Source organism: Saccopteryx bilineata, chromosome 5 (genome assembly GCF_036850765.1).
Source record: "Saccopteryx bilineata isolate mSacBil1 chromosome 5, mSacBil1_pri_phased_curated, whole genome shotgun sequence".
NCBI lineage: Eukaryota > Metazoa > Chordata > Mammalia > Chiroptera > Emballonuridae > Saccopteryx > Saccopteryx bilineata.
The window spans coordinates 108,111,827-108,131,415 of NC_089494.1; the positions used below are offsets into that span (position 1 = coordinate 108,111,827).

The 19,589-nt window shown below is 40.3% G+C and overlaps 1 protein-coding gene across 7 annotated transcripts in view; it reads left to right on the plus strand.

Moving 5' to 3' along the window:
- The window catches only part of NCKAP5 (NCK associated protein 5), a 1,181,736-nt gene that overhangs the window by 1,085,697 nt on the left and 76,450 nt on the right, over nt 1-19,589 (plus strand). For all 7 annotated transcript variants that reach the window (XM_066233486.1, XM_066233488.1, XM_066233487.1 and 4 more), the window contains one exon: nt 5,442-5,520. In XM_066233486.1, the coding sequence (XP_066089583.1) occupies nt 5,442-5,520 (79 nt within the window). The remainder of the gene's footprint in view (nt 1-5,441; nt 5,521-19,589) is intronic.

The window sequence follows — 19,589 nt, forward strand, 5'->3', positions numbered from 1 at the left end:
ACCTGGAACACTGAGGTCGCCGGTTCGAACCCCCGGGCTTCCCTTGTCAAGGCACATATGGGAGTTGATGCTTCCTGCTCCTCCCCCTTCTCTCTCTCTCTCTCTCTCTCTCTCTCTCTCTCTCTCTGCCTCCTCTCTCTAAAATAAATAAATAAAATTTAAAAATAAATAAATAGGAATAATTAAAAAAAAAAAGATCCTCTGCTCTCCCAATTTCATTTTCACTTTCTCATTTGCTTCCCAGTGCTGAAGTAATTTGACATGCTTGCCCTCTCTTGTCTGCAGTCTTCCCAAGTGTTGTAATAAGTATCCTTTGGTTCTTCTAGAAGATCTGCAAGATTATTTTCTGTGAAGGACAAAGATTCCCTAACCACCTCAAATATACAAAATCAATAGGGGTATGCTAATTTTTCTAGTTAGCTGCAAGACAAAATTCATCATGCTGGGAAGCGTTCCCATATAGAGGAATATTATTAACCTGGATAGTTGACCAGCTGGTCATTTTTTTAAATGTAAAATGCAATGTTTTTTATTTCATCTCCATAATCATCAGTGTGGTTTGGGCTAAAATTACTAATTCCAGAAAGGATATTCCATAGTCTCCATTGGGACTAGTCCAAGAATAGCAGCAGAAACCTATTCATTGTATGTTATCATCCTATATAAGAAGGATATTAGATGCAACATAAGATGTATTCTAATACCATAGCACATCGATGTGAATACCCATGAACCTTTTAAAATTCAGAGTTTAAGGAAATTTTCCCCCACTAAGGCTCAAGGTAAATTTGCTATCTGCTTATTTTAAAATATGCTGCCTAGAATTCTTCTCATAGTAGTTATTTTGGATGGAAACAATAGCTGCACATAATGCATTACATATCACACTTCTTTTTTTGGCTAAAACCAATGTTTAAAAACCTTACAGCATAACACTGCCATCCCTTGCCTTTTACAAGCTAAGACTGTATTTAGCTAGGAGGGCCCTAGATTATAACTATTTTAATCTATGGTGATATTAGTAGAAGGATTATTTGCATGCACATTACAAGTCCATGTATTAGCAGACCTCCATTTAGTTCTCTAGGAACTGAGTGCCCGTTCTCAGGATTGCTAGATACATTCTAGCATGGGTAAACACCCCATTGATGCTTTGTTGAATTAAATATTTTTCTCTTTTCAAAACTTTAATTACAGGCTTATGTCCTGATTCGTGCCATCATTTGTAGACCACGAAGCTCTAATTTTTGTGTCATTCAGACAGGGGCCATATTACCTTGTACTTTTATTTAAATTATGTAAAATCATTATAAGAGGGGAAAGGCATCCCCAGGAAAAATTGCATCAGTATTAAGGAAATAAGTCAGAAAGAAAGGTTCTCTGCTACATGTTGTAAATCCTTCCTTCCTGTGGACTTAGATAAATTTTTGAAATGAGAAGTATCAAAGAAAGAGTTCCAGCCTCCTATCTGTCACAGGACAAATAAAAAATCATTAACAAAATTAACGGGATCTTATCCCTTCATCATACAATGGAAAGAGATGACCATTTTAATCCATGTATTTGAATTAACATTGTGAGTATTCTCTTCACCTATTGTCACATAGTCTGAAAAGACCACATATGATAATTTAAAAGGCATCAAATTTTATCCCAGTAAAATGGTCTGGTGGTGATAAAATAGCACAAAATGGTACAATAATTACACAAATTACCATCTTATTAATGCTATTTTGATGCTAATAAGAAGCATGCATATTTGGCCCTCCTCCTGAAAAGCTGTGTAAATGACTAACTTTTCTAAAGGCATTGTCTTCGGAGTTCTGCCTCCAAAGGTCCTTTCCTATCCCACTTAGGTTCATAGTGTTCTTTTCCTTTCCAATGAGCTTGAACATCCAAGTGTCATCTACTTGGGAATTAATTAGTGTTAGGATGATTCAGAGAAGACACATATGCAGAATTCCAAATGAAGGGCATCCCAGAAATTAAGTTTCCTTCTGAAATTATGTATGTGTATGGTCAATGGTGAATTACTCTCGTTTTTTCCCTTGTGTCCTCTGTATGCTCATGCCTCCTTGCCTTTTCTAATGCCAGGGGCTAACAGCATATAATGATCGGGCAATGTTAATGGTTACCTGTTACAGACTAGTACTTGATGTAGTTCTTAACTACAACTGAACTGAAAATGTGGATAAGAGTTGGAAGCACACTGTTAGAAGACGTCTGAAGTACCAACAATAAATTTAAACCTAAAACAGCCCATAGTTACTGCCTGAGTCACTTGCTACTTTTTACCAAATGGGACATTACTGATTTATATCTATTCCTGGTACAGCAATGGCTGAGAAAATTCCAAATCTCTAACCACCATTCTTTTCTGAGCTGAACTTGGTTTTGTGTCCCATCTTTGAAATGCCTTGCCACTTGAAGATTTGTTCCAGTTGTGTCTATCTTTGGCAACTTTTAATCTCGAGTGGGCAGGCCCTTACTCCCCAGGAAGCTTCCCAGAACCTTTCATCGGTATGTAAGCACCTTGTGATCAAGAATGAAAGTTAATGTTATTTTTAGCCTATGGAAAATATAATTAGCAAGGGTAGTCTGCTGCCAACATAATTATACCCCTCATTGCCACAGACAAATGGATTTTTAAATTACTCACCATTTTGCATTGAAATTTGTTTGTGTGGATTGAGTTGACAGCTGTGCCATCCTAAGAGGCTCCCCTATTTTACATTCCTTTGCTGATTCTTTATCCATCTCCTTCAAATTCAAAATTCCCTCTGTGGGCCACGGGCTCCTCAGGGGTCATTAGCCCAGAAGAGCTGAGAAAGTGAAGGCCTTCTCTGCGCTCAGTTTCTTGGATAAATCCTCAGGGACCACGTTTAACATTCGCTCTTAAGCACAAAAAGCCGTGGAAACATTCTGACAGGTAGGACGACATGGGTGGCTTTTGTTTTCTTTCTGAAGTATGATACTAGGAGAAAGATAATGAGTAAGTCCCACAGAAAGATAAGTAGGAAAGGGAAACAGGGCAGTCGCACACACAGACAAGCAGAATAAAAATTTTTGCTACTCTTAAATAAAAGTATAAAAGTGTGGTTTATGTACGCTTGGAATACTGCCCACATAGCTGACTGCCAGACACTAAGAAAAAATAGTAATTCTAGAGAAGGCCCGGAAAGAATGACTGTAACAACATGGTGCATACTGAATAGTGGAATCCTAGCAATGAGTGGTGGTCAGGAGTGCCCACTCTGAAACTGACGTCCTGTGTGCTCTTGGGCAGATCACTAACCTCTCTGAGCCGCCTTTTTTTTTTAATCTGTAAAATGAAGATTTTGTTCTAATTATGAGATTCTTTAGTTTAGAATCATGGGTTGATGGAGATAAATCACCCCTATTCTAGCAGGCAGTTGAGCAGGGAACCCCTTTAAGTTTAAGATGGGTCATTTTAGAAAAACCCAAAGGAAATGCTATTTTTTATATAACAAGTTGGGGGAGGATATGGAACATATTGCTGTAAGAGCTGGTATGGGCTGAAAACATAGATTTTTTTGATATTTCTATAAATGAAAGTAAAATATTCTTTTTGGGTTGCTCATGGAAATTACAGTGTTTGGGGAATCTTTTTCTCATGGGATCTTTCAGTGGCCTTTTCACAAACAGATCACTGAACTTGATGAACCTTGGAGGTCAGATAAGTAACATGCTAGCCTCATAAAGGCACATAGCACTTTTCCTGCATCAGTGTGCATTGCTAGAGACAGAGCTTGCTGAGGAAGCCTTTTGCCTCCATTCTCTAACTCTCTTTCTCCAGAGATGCTAACAAACAGGGCAGAACCCACAGAGCAGAGAGCTGATGGGGAAGAAAGTGCTGAGACGTGCCCTGTGGAGTCAGCCCCTGACCAGCTCTTCTGGGGAGGCACAGGCAGCCACCCACATACTCTCTTGAGTGTGTCATCTTCTGCCATCAGCATGTACAGAGGAAGCCCCAGTTACATTCTTAGAACTGCAGTCATAAAATGTAAATAATTGTTATTCTATTAAATATGAAAAAAGGAGGTAAAGGGTAGAAAGCTAAATTCAGCTCAAGGTCAGTATGCAACCATATGACTTTTGTATATCATGAATATATTGTAAAATAAGGGTTTCTTGGCATTCAACTTGAGTCCCTGGGCAAATCTACTGACACCTCTAATGTATGTACTAAGCAGAACCCCATTGCATTCAATGCACAGTTCACCTTATTATTACTGGCTTCCTAGGTGACTGGCTGGGATGTATTTTTAAAAAGTTATTTAGGGTCAGCCTGCCAAGGACCAAAAGCTGTCTTAATATTGAGGCCAATTCTATACTGTCATACTCAAACAGAAATTTGAGAATAACAGAGTATCCCTAAATAAACACAGATCTCAAGACGGATTTGCTGTGTTTGAGTCTCAGTCCCATCATTTGAATCACTCATCTTGTCTGTTTCTCCAAGGTCTTTTTCTCTAAAATGGAACAATAGCACCTACCTCCTAGTGTTGTGGTGAGGGCTGGGAAATCATGGGTGTGAAGAGCTTAGGCAGCATCTGCTACATAGGAGTTAATAGTTTGCTGGTGTTCTTTTAACATTAAAAAATGTTTAAAAATTTTTTTATCATTGTTGGTATGGTTGATTATATTATTATTACTTGTGCTACTAGGCTGGGAAGTAGCGGACCTGGGTTTTAGTTCCAGTTATGTTTAAGAAAACTCACTGGATCTCAGAATTCTCATTTGTGAAATTCTATGATGTTATTAGATTCTCTCTAGAGTTTCATTTGATTCTATACCATTCAGCACCTAGATATTCTGGCTGAAATGTAGGGAGTTCACTGAGCACACATCGTGGCCACTTCATGTTTTGTTATAGAAAACACACACACACACACACACACACACACACACACACACACACACATATATATATATATATATATATATATATATATATATATATCATGTTATTTTCTTAGAGAGTTGTATTCCAGGGAAGGATCAGGCTGTCTAAGTGTATTTATTTACTTCTGTTAAAATTTGTAGTGGAAATCACTGACTCTAGAGGAATTATATTTCCTTAGACTTTAATTTTTCCTTATTAGCTCTGTGTTATGACTTTATGAAAAATTAAAAACCAAAGCTGTTATCTCCAAAATCTTATGTAGAATTAGGCTCCCTATAAATACTCATTTTCAGACTTTTGATTATGTTTTGGAAAATATGCTCTTATAATTAAAATTTATAATAAAGCCAAGTGATAGAATGGGGAAAAGTGAAAGTAAAAATTATGTACATATATATGTACATACACACACAAACATATAACCACATGTTATAGCATCTACCATTATTTGAGGATAGCAAAGATCTAGTTAACGTAATAAGTAAGAACTTACAGTAAGTTTTTGTTGTTGCAGATAAAAGAGACAAAGGAAAACCTGCAAGAGGATGAGGAAGATGCAGTTGCAGAGTCTGCATTTCAGAGCCATGTCATCGGTAAGAACCCTATCTTGATGCATCTTCAACTGAGATATTTTCTGCATGAGCCCTGCTTTCAGACCTGGAGTTTTATTCCCACAGACCTTGTCTTTTGCCTCCCACTGGCAAGACTGGGTCCTACCTTCCTGCACGTGGTTACCTTGTCTTCTTAGACATTGGAAGCTGCCATAAGACAAGTGGGTCAAAGCGGAGTCTATGAAGGAGACACAGGTATTTGCAAAGCATTGCAGAGCAAACTGATGAGAAGTGGGCACTTGTCAGTATAATATGAAAGCAAATATAAAGAATAGTAGGCTATTGATTATAGGTAAATGTAAAATAAGTATAGATAATAGTTCTCTGAGGAGAAAATCAACATTGAATCGATCCAGTTTCTCTAGTAACTGTCTCAAGAAGCACCTGTGCAGCTGCTCTGTGAGAAATGTGGGTTGGGTGGTAGCTTTCTTAAATGGAATGCTTTTTAAATTGGATAATTTTTACACCAAAGAATCAAAGAGACTAAGTGCCGATGGCTTGCCGAAAGCCTTCAGCTCGTTTTCTTTATTATTTCTGTTAGAACCGTGTTTATAGATAATCGTATCTCTGAAATAAGCTTGGCTTGTCAGCTATTTCTTAAAATCATGCATAACCCTAGCTTGAAGCAGCTCAGGTTCTCAACCGAAGGGACTCTGCTGACCTGTTTCTGTAGCCGGGAAGAAAGTGATGATAGAGGAGCTGTCTGTGACTGATTCCGGCCAGAAGGCAGGGGAGGTGATCACTTTAACAGCTCTGGGCCACCATGCACACTTGCAGAATTAGTTCCTCAGGCTCTAAAAAAGGCCATGAATGTAAGCTTGCTGATTAGTTAGCTTTCTGTAGGGCACGAAGGCATGTCTTCAGACCACATTTGGGTGTAGTGAGTAGTCTTGAATCCCACGGTCCAGGGCACGACAGCGCCACAGACTCCTGGTTTCTGGTGTAATCGGCATCTGCTCCGCCAGCCCTTTCAGGGGAGGCCCTTCAGCCGCCCACTCTCAGCGTCTCACTGCTGTCCGTGCCACGTCGCTCCCCTTTGCGGCTGATTTCTACTATACCCAGCAGTCTTCTGCAAACTATAATTTACCATTTATCTCAGACAGTTATTATACCCCACAGCTGAATGAGACTGGCACGCCATTATTATTCTTTTCATCTGTAATTGGGAATACAAAAGTCTCAACATGCAGCTGAATGAGGGTAATCTGAATAAGATTATTATTCCAAAAAGATATCTTTTATTATAATTGTCAATGTGAAATCCTTAAATTGGTATCAGTTCTGCATAGTTAGCTAATAAGCAAGTTAAGTATTATTTAACAGCCTTCAAACACAACATTGTATAAAGCCCATTCTGAGGCATCATTACTCTATAACAGGGTTCTTGGGCCTGTAAGGCAACATATAGAAACTTAAAGCTGAATTTTCACTATAATAATCTAAGTGTTTCTTTTTCTTTGGTATAGTAGTCAATTCTTTTTGATCTGTGCTGTTCAACATGATAGCTGGTAGCTACATGTGATTATTCCAGTTTCAATTTAAAGTAATTAAAACTACACAAAATTAAAACTTTGTTTCTTTAAGGGCACTAGCCACATTTCACATGTTCAGTGGCCACATGTTCTGTGTCATCTCTATATGAACACTCCTATCATCACATGAAGGTCTTTCGAAAAGTGCTGCTTTAGATTACCCTCATGAAACTCAGTTTCAACCGTGTTTCTTCTAGAAAGCTGGCTTAGTCTTCACATAGGTGTAGATTCATCCTGAACTGGTAGAGAACTGCGTGAATAAGCTACTAATGGCTACAAGTAACAATAACAAAAACTAGCCATTATTAAAGTGGTAAAGTCCTTTCATCATCTTATTTAATTAAAAATCTAGAGGAAGTCAACAAAAGAGGTACAGCCACTTAACAATCAGAAGCCCTGGGCTTTTTGTCCCCACGTTGTTGCCTCTGATTGCAGATCAATTTCTACCACTCCAGGCCTCCCATCCACATTCAAGGTACAACGTGTAAGGAAGAGTAAATAACTCCTCCAGAATTCCCCCCGTGGACTCCTCCTTATACGTCATTAGTGAGAACCAGACCCGAAGGCCAATCCTAGCTGCAAAGGGTGATGGGAAATGAGGCTGCTTTCTAGGCTCTGTGGCATGAGGGGGTAGGAGAATGGTATTGAGAATGTTTCCTGGGTTAACCAATCAATAAGATCACTGTAGACCTTTTAAAAAGTTCATTTATTTCAAGACTGAATGAGACTCAACATGTTCAGTGGTTATTTATCTCTATTCTACAGAAGGACTGAGAATATACTTTTAGAACTCAGATAATCCCAATGTGCTTCATTTTGTCTAGACTAAGTATTGTCACATGTCCTCACATTATTTTACAACCATAGAATATTTACAATCATAGCAATTAAGCAAATCTAAACATGTTGTCCTAACCAAGTGTCAGCTAATGCCTTTGACAAAGAACAATCAAGAAATTTGCATTTCTGTCATTTAAGAATAATTATGTTAGCTTAATCAAAATTTTGTTAGCTGATTACAAGATACAAGATATTGTTAATTAAATTTGCTCTATATTGATATTCAAGACTCATGAATTAAGTAAAATAATATAATGGAAATTTTTCTTTAAAATTACCCTAATACAGCAGTTCTCAACCTGTGGGTCGCGACCCCGGCAGGGGTCGAATGACCAAAACACAGGGGTTGCCTAAAATATGTATTTTCCCATGGCTTTAGGTGACCCCTGTGTTTTGGTCGTTCGACCCCCGCCGGGGTCGCGACCCACAGGTTGAGAACCGCTGCTCTAATAGATGTCAGAATTTCATGTCAATAAGCAATAAGCAAATGACTAGCTTAGTCTAATACAAGTGTTGATAGAGAGGATCACAACCACCATATTTCTAATTGTTCTTTCTTGTTAGTTAACTATTGTAACAGATTCATTCTATGTTTTATACTACTTATAAATAAGACTAAATGAATAGTAGGAATTCAGATAACATTGACTCATATTAAAAGCATCAGTCAGTAATAGCACTAAAATAATCCCCTAAGTGAAGACAGAGGATTTGGAAATTCCTATAAAGAGGAGAAAATGTCTTTTGGGGAGTTTGAAGAAGAAGCCAAACTGGATTGAATGATATCTAAAAAAACAAGGATGCAGGGTAGATTCACAAAGTGAAGGGTGTGTGGTCTTTTCCCCAAACCAAAAAAGGTACAAAAAGCAATCTGTCCAATAGCCCAGGAGGTAAATGTCTGTGTCCCATGGCTGAATGAAATGTTTACTCTCTCCCCTTGACTGGGTGTATTCCTACTTTCTTCTGATGGAACCTTGTGGCTCGTACCACCGGAGGAGAGCATGACAAGGGACCAGCTTTCTTTGGCTAGCTCTGTGAGTTGTCTTGGTGCTCTCTTTCCTACCCCAGGAATTGTCCACAAGGGATCTTTCCAGTGTCGTCCCTTCCTCCCAGGTGGCCTTAGCGAACAGCTAATGTATTGTGCAGGAGGATAATAGGTGCTCGATAAGTACCACACGTTGACAGACTTCACAGACACACAGCAGTTTATTTTCATTATCCCAGGAGTCTTATTTTCTTATCCTGTCTTCCCCTAGACTTAGCTAGCTAATATGGTATACTAACTCATGTCAGTGGAGTAATGGATTAAACAGGTACCTTTTCATGTCACATATTTGCATTGTAACAAGGACTAAGAACAAGTTCTACCTCTCTTAGGAGCTAAAGTTTCAGGCATTCAGATCACTGGTTTAACCACATTATAGGGTGAAGAAGAAAGACAATAAACAGCACAAGAAGCAATGTCAGGAGGAAAAGTTATCTGTCATATGACCCTACTTTTGAGAAATGGCCTGTTGGAAGGCTAAGAAGTGAGGTGAAGGTATGTTAAGCCAATCAGAGGTGATTTGGATCACCAAGTACAATAGCCATTTTACTTCTGTAACACATAGACCTGATTCTTGTAAAATTTTATTATCCAACCACAAAGCATCTAATCCCTGGTAATAATGTGCTCAGTCCAGAGTTTGGTAGAGACAGAAGAAATTAAAAAAAAGTCATATGACACATAGCTGTTAATGTCAAGGAATCTATGCACTGGGGTCCAGTGCAGCAAAGGTGTCCACCCAGCAGCGTGTCCACCCAGCAGAGGGCAGGCCTGGGCTGGTACCGGATGTCTGTGGCTGTGATTCTTTAGCGGGAAAAGGGAAGGGCTCCCAGACTCCTGAGTCACATACCTCAATCACATGGAAGACAAGAACAGGACCTCGTTCATCTCGTCTGAACAGAAGGGACTCTGGACCTACTGTATTATATTAAAACCCTAATACAATATGGCCATCAGCTGTTATTCAAATATGGATTATATAGTTTGAATTATCCAGCCCACAGTTGTTTATAAATTCAAGTCTGGATTTGCCTAACTATTCATACCAGTAGCATTAGGATCAGCTGCGAGTAAAAGAAGCCTCAAGTACAGTGGTTGAAATAAGAGTAGAAATTCTTACTGTCACACAGGAGTCCAGAGCAGTGTGTTTCAGGCTGAAAGGACAGTGCCAGGCTTCTCATATCTTGTCCCTCGGCCTCCTGCGCTTTTCATTCCCAAGGTCACTTCCTGGCTCAAGATGGCTGTTGAGAAATCCACCCTTATGTTCACTTTCCAACCAGCAGGAGAGAAGAAGGGATGAGGAAGGAGATGGTTCACCTTTTTAAGAACACTTCGCAGCACCTGACCTATCCCTCCTGCTAACAGATCATTCATTAGCTGGTACTTAGTCACATAGGCTGGGAAACGTATTCTAGGCAGAAGGCCACTTGTCCAGTAAAATAAAATAGAAGTCATCTTCATGCTGCAAGAAAGGGAGGACGGGTGTTGGTGGACCTGCAGTCTCAGCCTGCTGCCTGTCCCTCAAGGTCGTCATCTGGGGAGGAACACGAACAAATGTTTACTGTCACTTAGGAAATAAAGTTGGATAGTTTTTGGAAAAGATATAATTAATTTCAATGATTTATGCATAGTTTCCGTTTTGCATAGTATGAACTACCACTCACTGCTTTCTATTTGTAGTTAATCTTGAGTAACTTTTTGAGAAAATGTATTGAACTCAGATTAGTTTGCCACCACCATATTTATGAATAAATATATAATTGATCACCCACCACGTTCATAGCAGTTCAAACAAATCTGTGGAATTTATTTGAACAAAGCATCTCGAATTTTTATTTCTCTGAAACAAAAACAGGACAGCAGGGTTTTCAGTACTGTAGCTGCCAATCAATTAAAATCCTTGATAATTAGCTGTCTTATTTCAAAAATATTACTAATGTCCCCTACTGTGAAAATTTGAAAAAAGAGTTTAGAAATTCAACATGCCAGTAATGATACTCATATTAAAAACAAAATTAAAGTCTGTCTCAGGAAGTTGACCAAACATTAACAACATTTCATATGGAAGGCTCTTTGAGTCAAATGTCACATTTTGAATGTGTGCTGACATAGTTAGGCATAATTGTAGAAAAAGTGAGCTATTAATGATCAAAACACAATGCGAGTGGAAAGGACAGATGTTCTTAATAACAACTTGGATAGATAATGCTCTGTTGACTACTAAACAGAGGGACACCAAACCGAACACTACTTAGATAGTAATGGCTATAGATGAGAAATAAGATGGAGTTGTTTTACATAATTTGAATCTAATATTAATATTTCCCAGGACAATGATTTCTTTGCATTTCCCAATGTTCAAAATGACATCTAATCATAATAGTTTGGGCAAGGCTATTTTCACTGTGGCGATGCCAAGTTCACCCATTTAAAACTGCAAGTGACACACTCCCAAAGGGGAACTTTGTATCTTGGAAGCCTGGAATGTAAACTCTGCCTATCAGGATGATAGACCCATTCAGGAAACAGGGTCATGTGGTTTCTTCTGACCAAGGATTAGAGATAGTTACATATCTGTTTGGTACATATCCACCGAGTACCAACTGTGTATCAAGCCCTGTGCTTGGAACACTACATGCCATCCTTCTCGTCTTTCATTCCTTTGTGTCTGGTTCTCTGTCTTTGCCTTCTACCAACCTGATCCTAAGGAGGGCTTTCCTCTAACTACTAAAGAGAGTCATGAGGTCAGGCTTTAATGCAGTTTCTGTATTTCATGAGCATACAGAATTCTAATCTATGACTTCCTCCCTCTAATTTTTTATGAGGGATACTAATTGTAGACTTAACAAAAGTATGATTTTCTTTTTACTCCTATAAAAGATTTGCTTCTATAGATTGCACCAGGGAACTGGGTTCTATTTAGTTCAAAGGACAGTACTGTGAATCTCCTACAAGCCACACCCTATGTTAGATGCTAGGGATTCAGGAGTCAGCAAGTCACAGTACCTGCACTCTCTGAATTCCATCTAGTAGGCAGCAGAGAAGCGAACAGGCAATTCTGATACACTGTGATCACAGATAAGAAAGAGGTGTGCTCTGCATACATATGAGTGCACAGAGCAGGGTGTGAAACCAGAAATGCTGGTTTTCATCTGTAAGGAAAAGACAAGAGTAAGAGAGTTTAAGAGCATTTATCTTGTGTACCAATGGTTCCCAAACTTTGCTGCATATCAGAATCGCCAGGGAATCCTCTAAAAATGCTGATGCTCAGTTCATACCCTGTGACAATTAAATCACTAGGTCTAGGCACGGGACCCAGGCATTCATATTTTTCCAAAGAGCCCCAGGTGATTCCAATGTGGGACAAGGTTTGGGAAGCACTATCCTAAGAGGCAGGGTCATCAGCGAAGGGGAAAGAGAAGTCTTCCAACTCAAGGGAAACAGCCCAAGCAGAGGCCCGGAGAAAAGGGGGTGAGAGCCGGTGAGAGGCCGTCTCAGCTAGAACAGAGGGTGGGCTTTGAGGACGGAGGACAGAGAGAGCTGGTTCTGCAGAACAGAACTGGACAATGGAAACTTTGAAAGCCATGTTTGGGTGTTTGAACTTTTGCCACAGAGGATCAATAGACTGTGGAGGGTTTTAAAAGGAGACCGACATGTAGGAAGAGGCTGTCCAGTCACTCTGTTGTTCACATCCAACCCTTTAAAATAAAAACACGCTTTCATTTTCTCTTTATTAGCCTTGGACCAAACACACTAGTCACCATGTTTCTTCTCAGTGGTGTGCTGTAGTAGAGTCATGTATTTATGTAAACTCATGGACAGCCAGGAATGTGTCAGGGTCCCAAAAGGCTCCCTGTCCCCAAAATATCCCTCCTGGCAGCTGACAAGGATATGTCTGAATTTTCTACCCATTGGTGACTCCTTTGGGTCCAGGTCCTCCAGTTGCCTGTTACAATACACACAGCCTGGGGAAGGAGCACACGAGTGTCACTGACTGATCTATGGCATCAGGGCATCCAGGGTGGCAGTGCCAAGGCCCTGAAAGAATGAGGCATGAGCCTGGTATATTCTCCTGCCAGGGAACTGAGTTGCACAAGAGTATTTGATGTTTAGAAAAGGTAGCGTCCTACCATTGGAAGCTCAGCTGCCAGGAGCAGGGGCGAATTACACACACGCACATGCACGCGCTCAAATATTATTCAACCTTTAAAAAAAAAAAGGAAGACCTGCTCTTTGCAACATCCATGAACCTGGAGGGACAAGCAAATCATGATCTTACTTAAATGTGGAATCTAATACTGTCAGACTTACAGAAACAGAGAATAGAAAAGTGATTATGAGGGGTTGAGGCTTAGGGCTAAAGGGGAGATGGTCAAAGAGTACAAATCTTAAGTTAGAAGATGAGTAAATTCTGGAGACCTAATGTACATTATGGTGGCTATAGTTAATAATAATGTATTCTGTATTTGAAATTTGCTAAGAGAGTAGACCTTCGTGTTCTCATCACACACAATAAAAGTAACTGTGAGGTAATGAATGTGTTCATTAGCTTGATTATGATAATCATTTCACAATGTATAGTATACATCACATTATATGCCTTAAATATACCATTTTGATTTGTTAATTACACCTCAATAAAGAGGGGGTGGGAGGAGTCTACACTCAGACCATCTTAGTGAAAATGTAGCACACCAAAAATAAAGGAAAGATACTCAAAAAAATCAAAGAGAAAATACAGATTATAATGACAAAATCACCTAACAATAAGCTCAGGCATATCCTCATTGTTAAGTTGCACATGTTTTCCCCTCTACATCAGACAAAAGAATTATCCCAGGAGGGTTAGAAATACAAGGATAACCAATAAGTAGAGAAAGTGTTAAATATTCTGTCTATAAAAATAAATATACTTTATAATGTATATTATAAAAATACATCAAAATAGAAATAAGTCCTAGACATAAATAGGATTGAAAATGAGTTGGAAGATGTGGAAAGTATGATAGCATTATAATGTCTTTATATTGTTAAGAATTAATATATTAGTTTGGCAAGTTATGTATGCATGTTAAAATTTTTAGGATAACTACTAAAAGTAGGTAGAAATTGAATAAAACATTTCCAACCTAGTGGAAAAACTGGAGAAAATGAAGTGATAAAATCAACTCAGAAAGAAAACATAAGAAACAAGAAATAGATAGATAGATAGATAGATAGATAGATAGATAGATATCTTTAAAAAAGGACAAGTGGAAAGCATAATATAAAATGGTAGAAATAAAGTGAAAACATAAGAATTTACAATCAATGTAAATAGCAGAAAATCTCTAGTTAAAAGTCAGAGGTTATCAAGCAGCTATAACTGTTGAGTTTGACAAACCTAAGTGCACAGGGAATTGGAAGGTGAAAGGACAGAAAAATAAACAGCACCGAAATGTTAAAGAAACTTGCTAGAGCTACATTAGTCAGAGAGCAAACCTATTCTAAACAAGGTTTTTATAAGCTGTACCAGTTAGAGCCATGAACTCAATATGGCCAATCAAGGTCAACAATTGTTGGTTTGTTTTTGTTTTTATTTCTTTATCTTAAAGAAACAGTGGACTACTTAGTGATTTTCAACCAATGGTCTGCCAGAAATTTTGTGTTGGTCCACAAAAGAGTTAACCACCCCGATGGTGTATGCTGAGAAGCTGCAGTGATTTGGAATAAAAAAAAAAAGAGGGCCCCATAATCAAGCTTTGAGGGCATTCTCCCTACAATAGGAACTTAATCATATATACTTAGTGGAGAAAAAGCCTCAGTTCAAGTGATCTGCACACTCAGTTCTGGGGGATTCCCAGTGATGTGTCCAGAAAGTGGCACGTTTGAGCAAATACCTTAGCTTGGGACAGGTGTCAAGTGCGAGGATGATAGATCAGGTGAGGGCTCTGACAGATTGTAGAGATGAAAATTGAGCTGTGTAATGAAATATGCAACTGAGAGAAGAAGGAAGAAATGTGATCTTGGGAACAGGTGCTCTTGACTTGGAAGAAGTGAGCCAGAGCAAAAGCAAATAGAAGCAGAAAAAGGAAAACATCTCTAAATCTACAGCAACGTGAAGCTGATCTGGGTACTTAGTAATGAGTCGCAGACATGCCCAGGGTTTAACTGCTTCTAAAAAGAAACCCTCATTGTTGGAAATGGTAATGCCAGAGAAAATAACATATCCGTGCCAGTCTTAATTTCTTTCGTCAGCCCATTGATTGAATTTGAGAAGAGTCACTCAGCAATCTTCTTATCGGTGGTACAGGGCCTGCTCCACTCATTTTGCCCAGGATCAGGTAACAGGACCGCCTTTGCTTTATCTTTGCTTTGCCACCCCAAGGGCAGCTAAAAGCTTTTCAGGAAGGGGAAAGAACAAGCTGGAGAGGTTACCAGGTTCTGAAACATTGTCACAGCCAAGCCAGGAGTATTGAATCAATTTCCAATATGTTTCTTGTGTAGCTAAAACCTGTGCTCTGGAGATGTTACTGTTTGATTATGAAAGCAGGAGGAATGTGAGGAGAGACTCCTGCCATGGTGATAAACAGTCTCTGCCTGTAATTCGATTGCGTCAACTCCCAAACGGAGGGGAAATATGCTTTAAGGTGACTTTCTGCCCATTTGAAACCCAGCCGTGTGTTCTGCCTTCAGAGCCCATCTGGAAGGAATCCTGTGAGTATAAGAGCACATTTGGAGTGGGCACCGGGCTGCTCTGCTTCGGAATGGATTGCATCTCCAAAGTTGTCATTTCCCCGCGATGCTGACCCAGTCATCAAAATGTTTCACTGATGCCTAAAAGTATTTATGTATAATTCTGCTTCAAAACAGGTCTCTTTGCTATGTAACTCATCCTTTAAAAAAGTAAAGCATTTTTCATATGCTGAGTTCTCATCAAATCCAATTTCAGAAAGAAAAAAGTGGTAAGGAGCGGCAGGGTACTGAGGAAATGAATGGGGGGAGGGGCAAAGTCCAGGTTGGATTTTATGGCTTAGTGCAAAATGCTTTATAGTTCTGTTTCCTCAATCATCAGATAAAGAACTTATTCTAGATACTCTCTGACAGATTTCCCAGCCCAAACTTCAATACTCTTTGAGGGGGTGGGGCTACACCTGAGCTGCAAAGTACCTGTTCCTGTCAAGTTTCCACATCCCGTGAATCTGGGAAAAGAATGGTTTCAATCACAGGATCTGAGTAAACTAGAAAAGCTGCAAAACTTTTCCAACCATTTCTGGGTGGGGCTTTGGCCTTGTTCATAACAGTAGTGTCATGACTGTGTGTTTGCCCAGAGTTTTGCATTTTTGAGTGTACTTCCGTCAGTCCCCACAGGAGGTTTGCAGTCCCATAGGCCTAACCCCCAGTTCCCTCTTTGCCAACTAACCAATCTGCAGTGCTGTGAACTTGAAGAATCCCTTGAGCTCCTCTAAGCCTCTATTCTCTCATCTGCCAAGTGGAGGTAATAGCAATACCTACTTTGAAGTATTGTTGGGATTGTTGAGTTTTTTGCATTTTTGCATATGAGTGCTCGACACTGTGCCTGGTGCTAGCAAGAACTCTGTTGTTGGTCTTCATTTTTGTAGTTACTATTATTAAGAAGGGATGGATAAAGTATAGGTAACTGTGGGTATCATCTTTTTATCTTTCTTTTTAAGTCGTACACACAGCTATGAGTTATTATAATGAAAGAATACAAAGCAAAACTAGCCGAGGAAAATGGCATAAGGGGCAACATCAGGAGGTGATCAGGTCCTGTCCCAGTGGAGTCACAGGGGATGCACTAAATACCCCCAGCCACATGTGTGGAATGTGGACTACTTGAGCTCATTAGAGACTCAGAGCCCAGGACTTTTATTGGCAGCTGGTCACACAGTCACCCTCTGCCTGGCACACCTGAAAACCCAGCTCCCAGGAGAGAAGCAGATGCTTGGCGTGCACCGTGTTGTGTGTACAAACGACTTAGGCGCAGTGAGCCACTCTGATCCGTTAGCCTGGTGGCAACCCTCTGAAGTCTAAGCTCCTAGGTGCTGAGGATGGGCCAGCCCGGCAAGCAGGACACTTAGGGCTAAGCATTCTCAGGCTTGCTCTGATAACTTTCAGCACAACCCGTCGCCTGGACCGTGCCCATGGCAGCTTTACAGTAAACTGATCCGTAGGACTCCATTCAACTGGGTGAAACCAAACTGCAGTGTTAACTTCAGTTACTGCCTTTAGGGGTTTGGACTCAATTGAAGGTGACCTGAGTGGCCCACCTATGGCTGAGTCATCAGTCCCAATAGTCACTGATAGGGCACATGCACAGGGACATTCTCATGACAGTCCATGCTACTTCTGCTATCATTAGGGCACTGTCCACACACATCTGTTAGTCAGACAGAACGCGCAGTCAGCTCCCCGGGTGGCTTCCCCCCTCGGCATCACGAGCCTTTGCACCCCCAGTCTAATCTGAAATAATACAGGTAGCCCTTGGATTCAGTGGCACCAGCAGTTAGTTCCAGACAGCTCTGCTTGTCCGTGACATCCACCCATCAGTGTCATGAGTGTGGGTGACATCTGTCAGTGTTCAGTGTGGAAAATTGGAAAGCACCGGAGCCAGGTCGCCTTCATGCCTCCTGGTCGGAGCTGTCAGGCCTGATCAGAGCCCTGGGGCAGGAAGGGCAGGGGGAGCTTCCGGGAGGGGTTCTGAAAACCAGAGGTTATTAACCCTCTCCCCACCTCACCCCCATGCCTCCCCCAGTGCCAGGGCCCCATCTGTCACCATCAGTACAAAATCCGTGTGTTCCATTCAGTAACCCAAACATTACATGTTTCCTTCCATAGATTCTCACCCAGATTTTTTTTTTTTTTTTTGGTCTGGATGGGCAGGAAGGACAAGAGTTCTTACCCAAAACACATGTTTTTATAGGACTTATCAGAAAGACATAATTGTGTTCAGAAATTGGGCAGGATAACATTTTGAATTTTAAAACATTTTCAAAATGTGGTTTCAATAACCTTTTACCCCATTAGTCCTGAATATTTATCGAGTGAGGAGCCTAAAAAGCCCAGCTTTTCTGGGAATAGCTGCATTTAACAATTAAACTGCATCTAAAGTGGGAAAGGTGAGAGAAACAGTCAGGTTACCAGTCCCTTGTTACAAACTGCAGCTAACCTAGATGTCATGTTTCCGAATGATGAGGAAGGTGGGGCACACTGAGGCCTCATGTCCATAGTTCACAGTGATGAGGCGACAGCATTCATATTCAAGACTAATGTACCCTGAGGATGGATGGACTTGGTCCTAGGAGTTCTCGACCATAAGTATCACACATGAAGAGAGCGGTCTAAGACAGTCTTCTGTTTCTCTACCAGTTCTCAAGGATGCATCCCCCACACACGCTGGAAACAGACCTGAACCACAACCCCAGTCTCGGGTAGTATTTCCCCGGAAACTGCCAGCAGCCCACGGCCTTCCAGCCGCCCCCACCCCAGACTGTCCTTACGCACAGGTGCTATACTCAACTGATAAATCCCAGTTTCTAAGAAAGGGCTAGTGAGAAACCGCCAGAGAGTCTACACAGGTGCGGTGAGTCCCTTTCCTTTTCTAGTACTCAAACCTCAAGGCACAGCCATGAACCAGGTCAATCAGTTGCCAAATATCTATTGGGCATCAATTGCACTCCAGGCACTGTGCTGGACCCCAGGGATATAAAAACTGAGACTACATGGGCTCTGGATGCGTTGATGAGATGAGCTATTCTGAAGCAGAATCCTTATTTACATCTTTTTCTTAAACTTTAGTTGAAGATTCAGTCCCTCTAATATTTTGCCTCATTCTTGAACTCTACGAAAAGGTCAATTTCCTTGGCCTGTTTTTAAAAAATTTGGATGGACATTATTTTTAAAACTTGATGGTTTGTAGCTAACCCTCTCATTGTAAATAGTCAAGAACTTCCATGCCCTAGTAGCTCCTAAATTATGTGAACTTATTCTTCCCGATGTGCTGGCAAAGACAAATAATTTCTTTAAAACAGCTGGCATGCAGAGCTGTTGTTTAAATGTCAACTCAAATGCTGTTTATTGCATTACTTCTACAGGGAGAAGTTTGCATGTTTGATTCACCTGGGCACTTGGTCTGTGATATGGAGAAGTTAGAAAGCTGAGTTGAGTATTGGTGGCTAATAAAACCTCTTAGATATTACAATATGGTATGATAATGACATATAGTTTAACCATGACTATATATTTTAGTGACTGTGAAAAACCTGGGCATTACTGTTTTATTTTAATATAATAGTCAAATGGCTTTTGTTAATTCTTTACTCTGTTCTTCAGGATAATAAAGACCTTGGAAATAGTCTAGTTTGGGGTATCCAAGAAGTAGGCCTTGTGAAAAGAATTCAAAGGCAAGTAAAGTATCAGGAAGTGCAGGAAAGACCAATATAGAAGTCAGACAGGGAAGGAAACCAGCCAATGAAAGGCATGTTATCACACCAGCTGCCACCAGGACTGGCTACATAATTTGCATGGCCCAGGGCAAAACAAAGTGCAGGACCTTTGTTCAAAGGTTACTAAGAATTTCAAGATAGTGGCCCTGGCCAGTTGGCTCAGTGGTAGAACATTAGCCCAGCATGCAG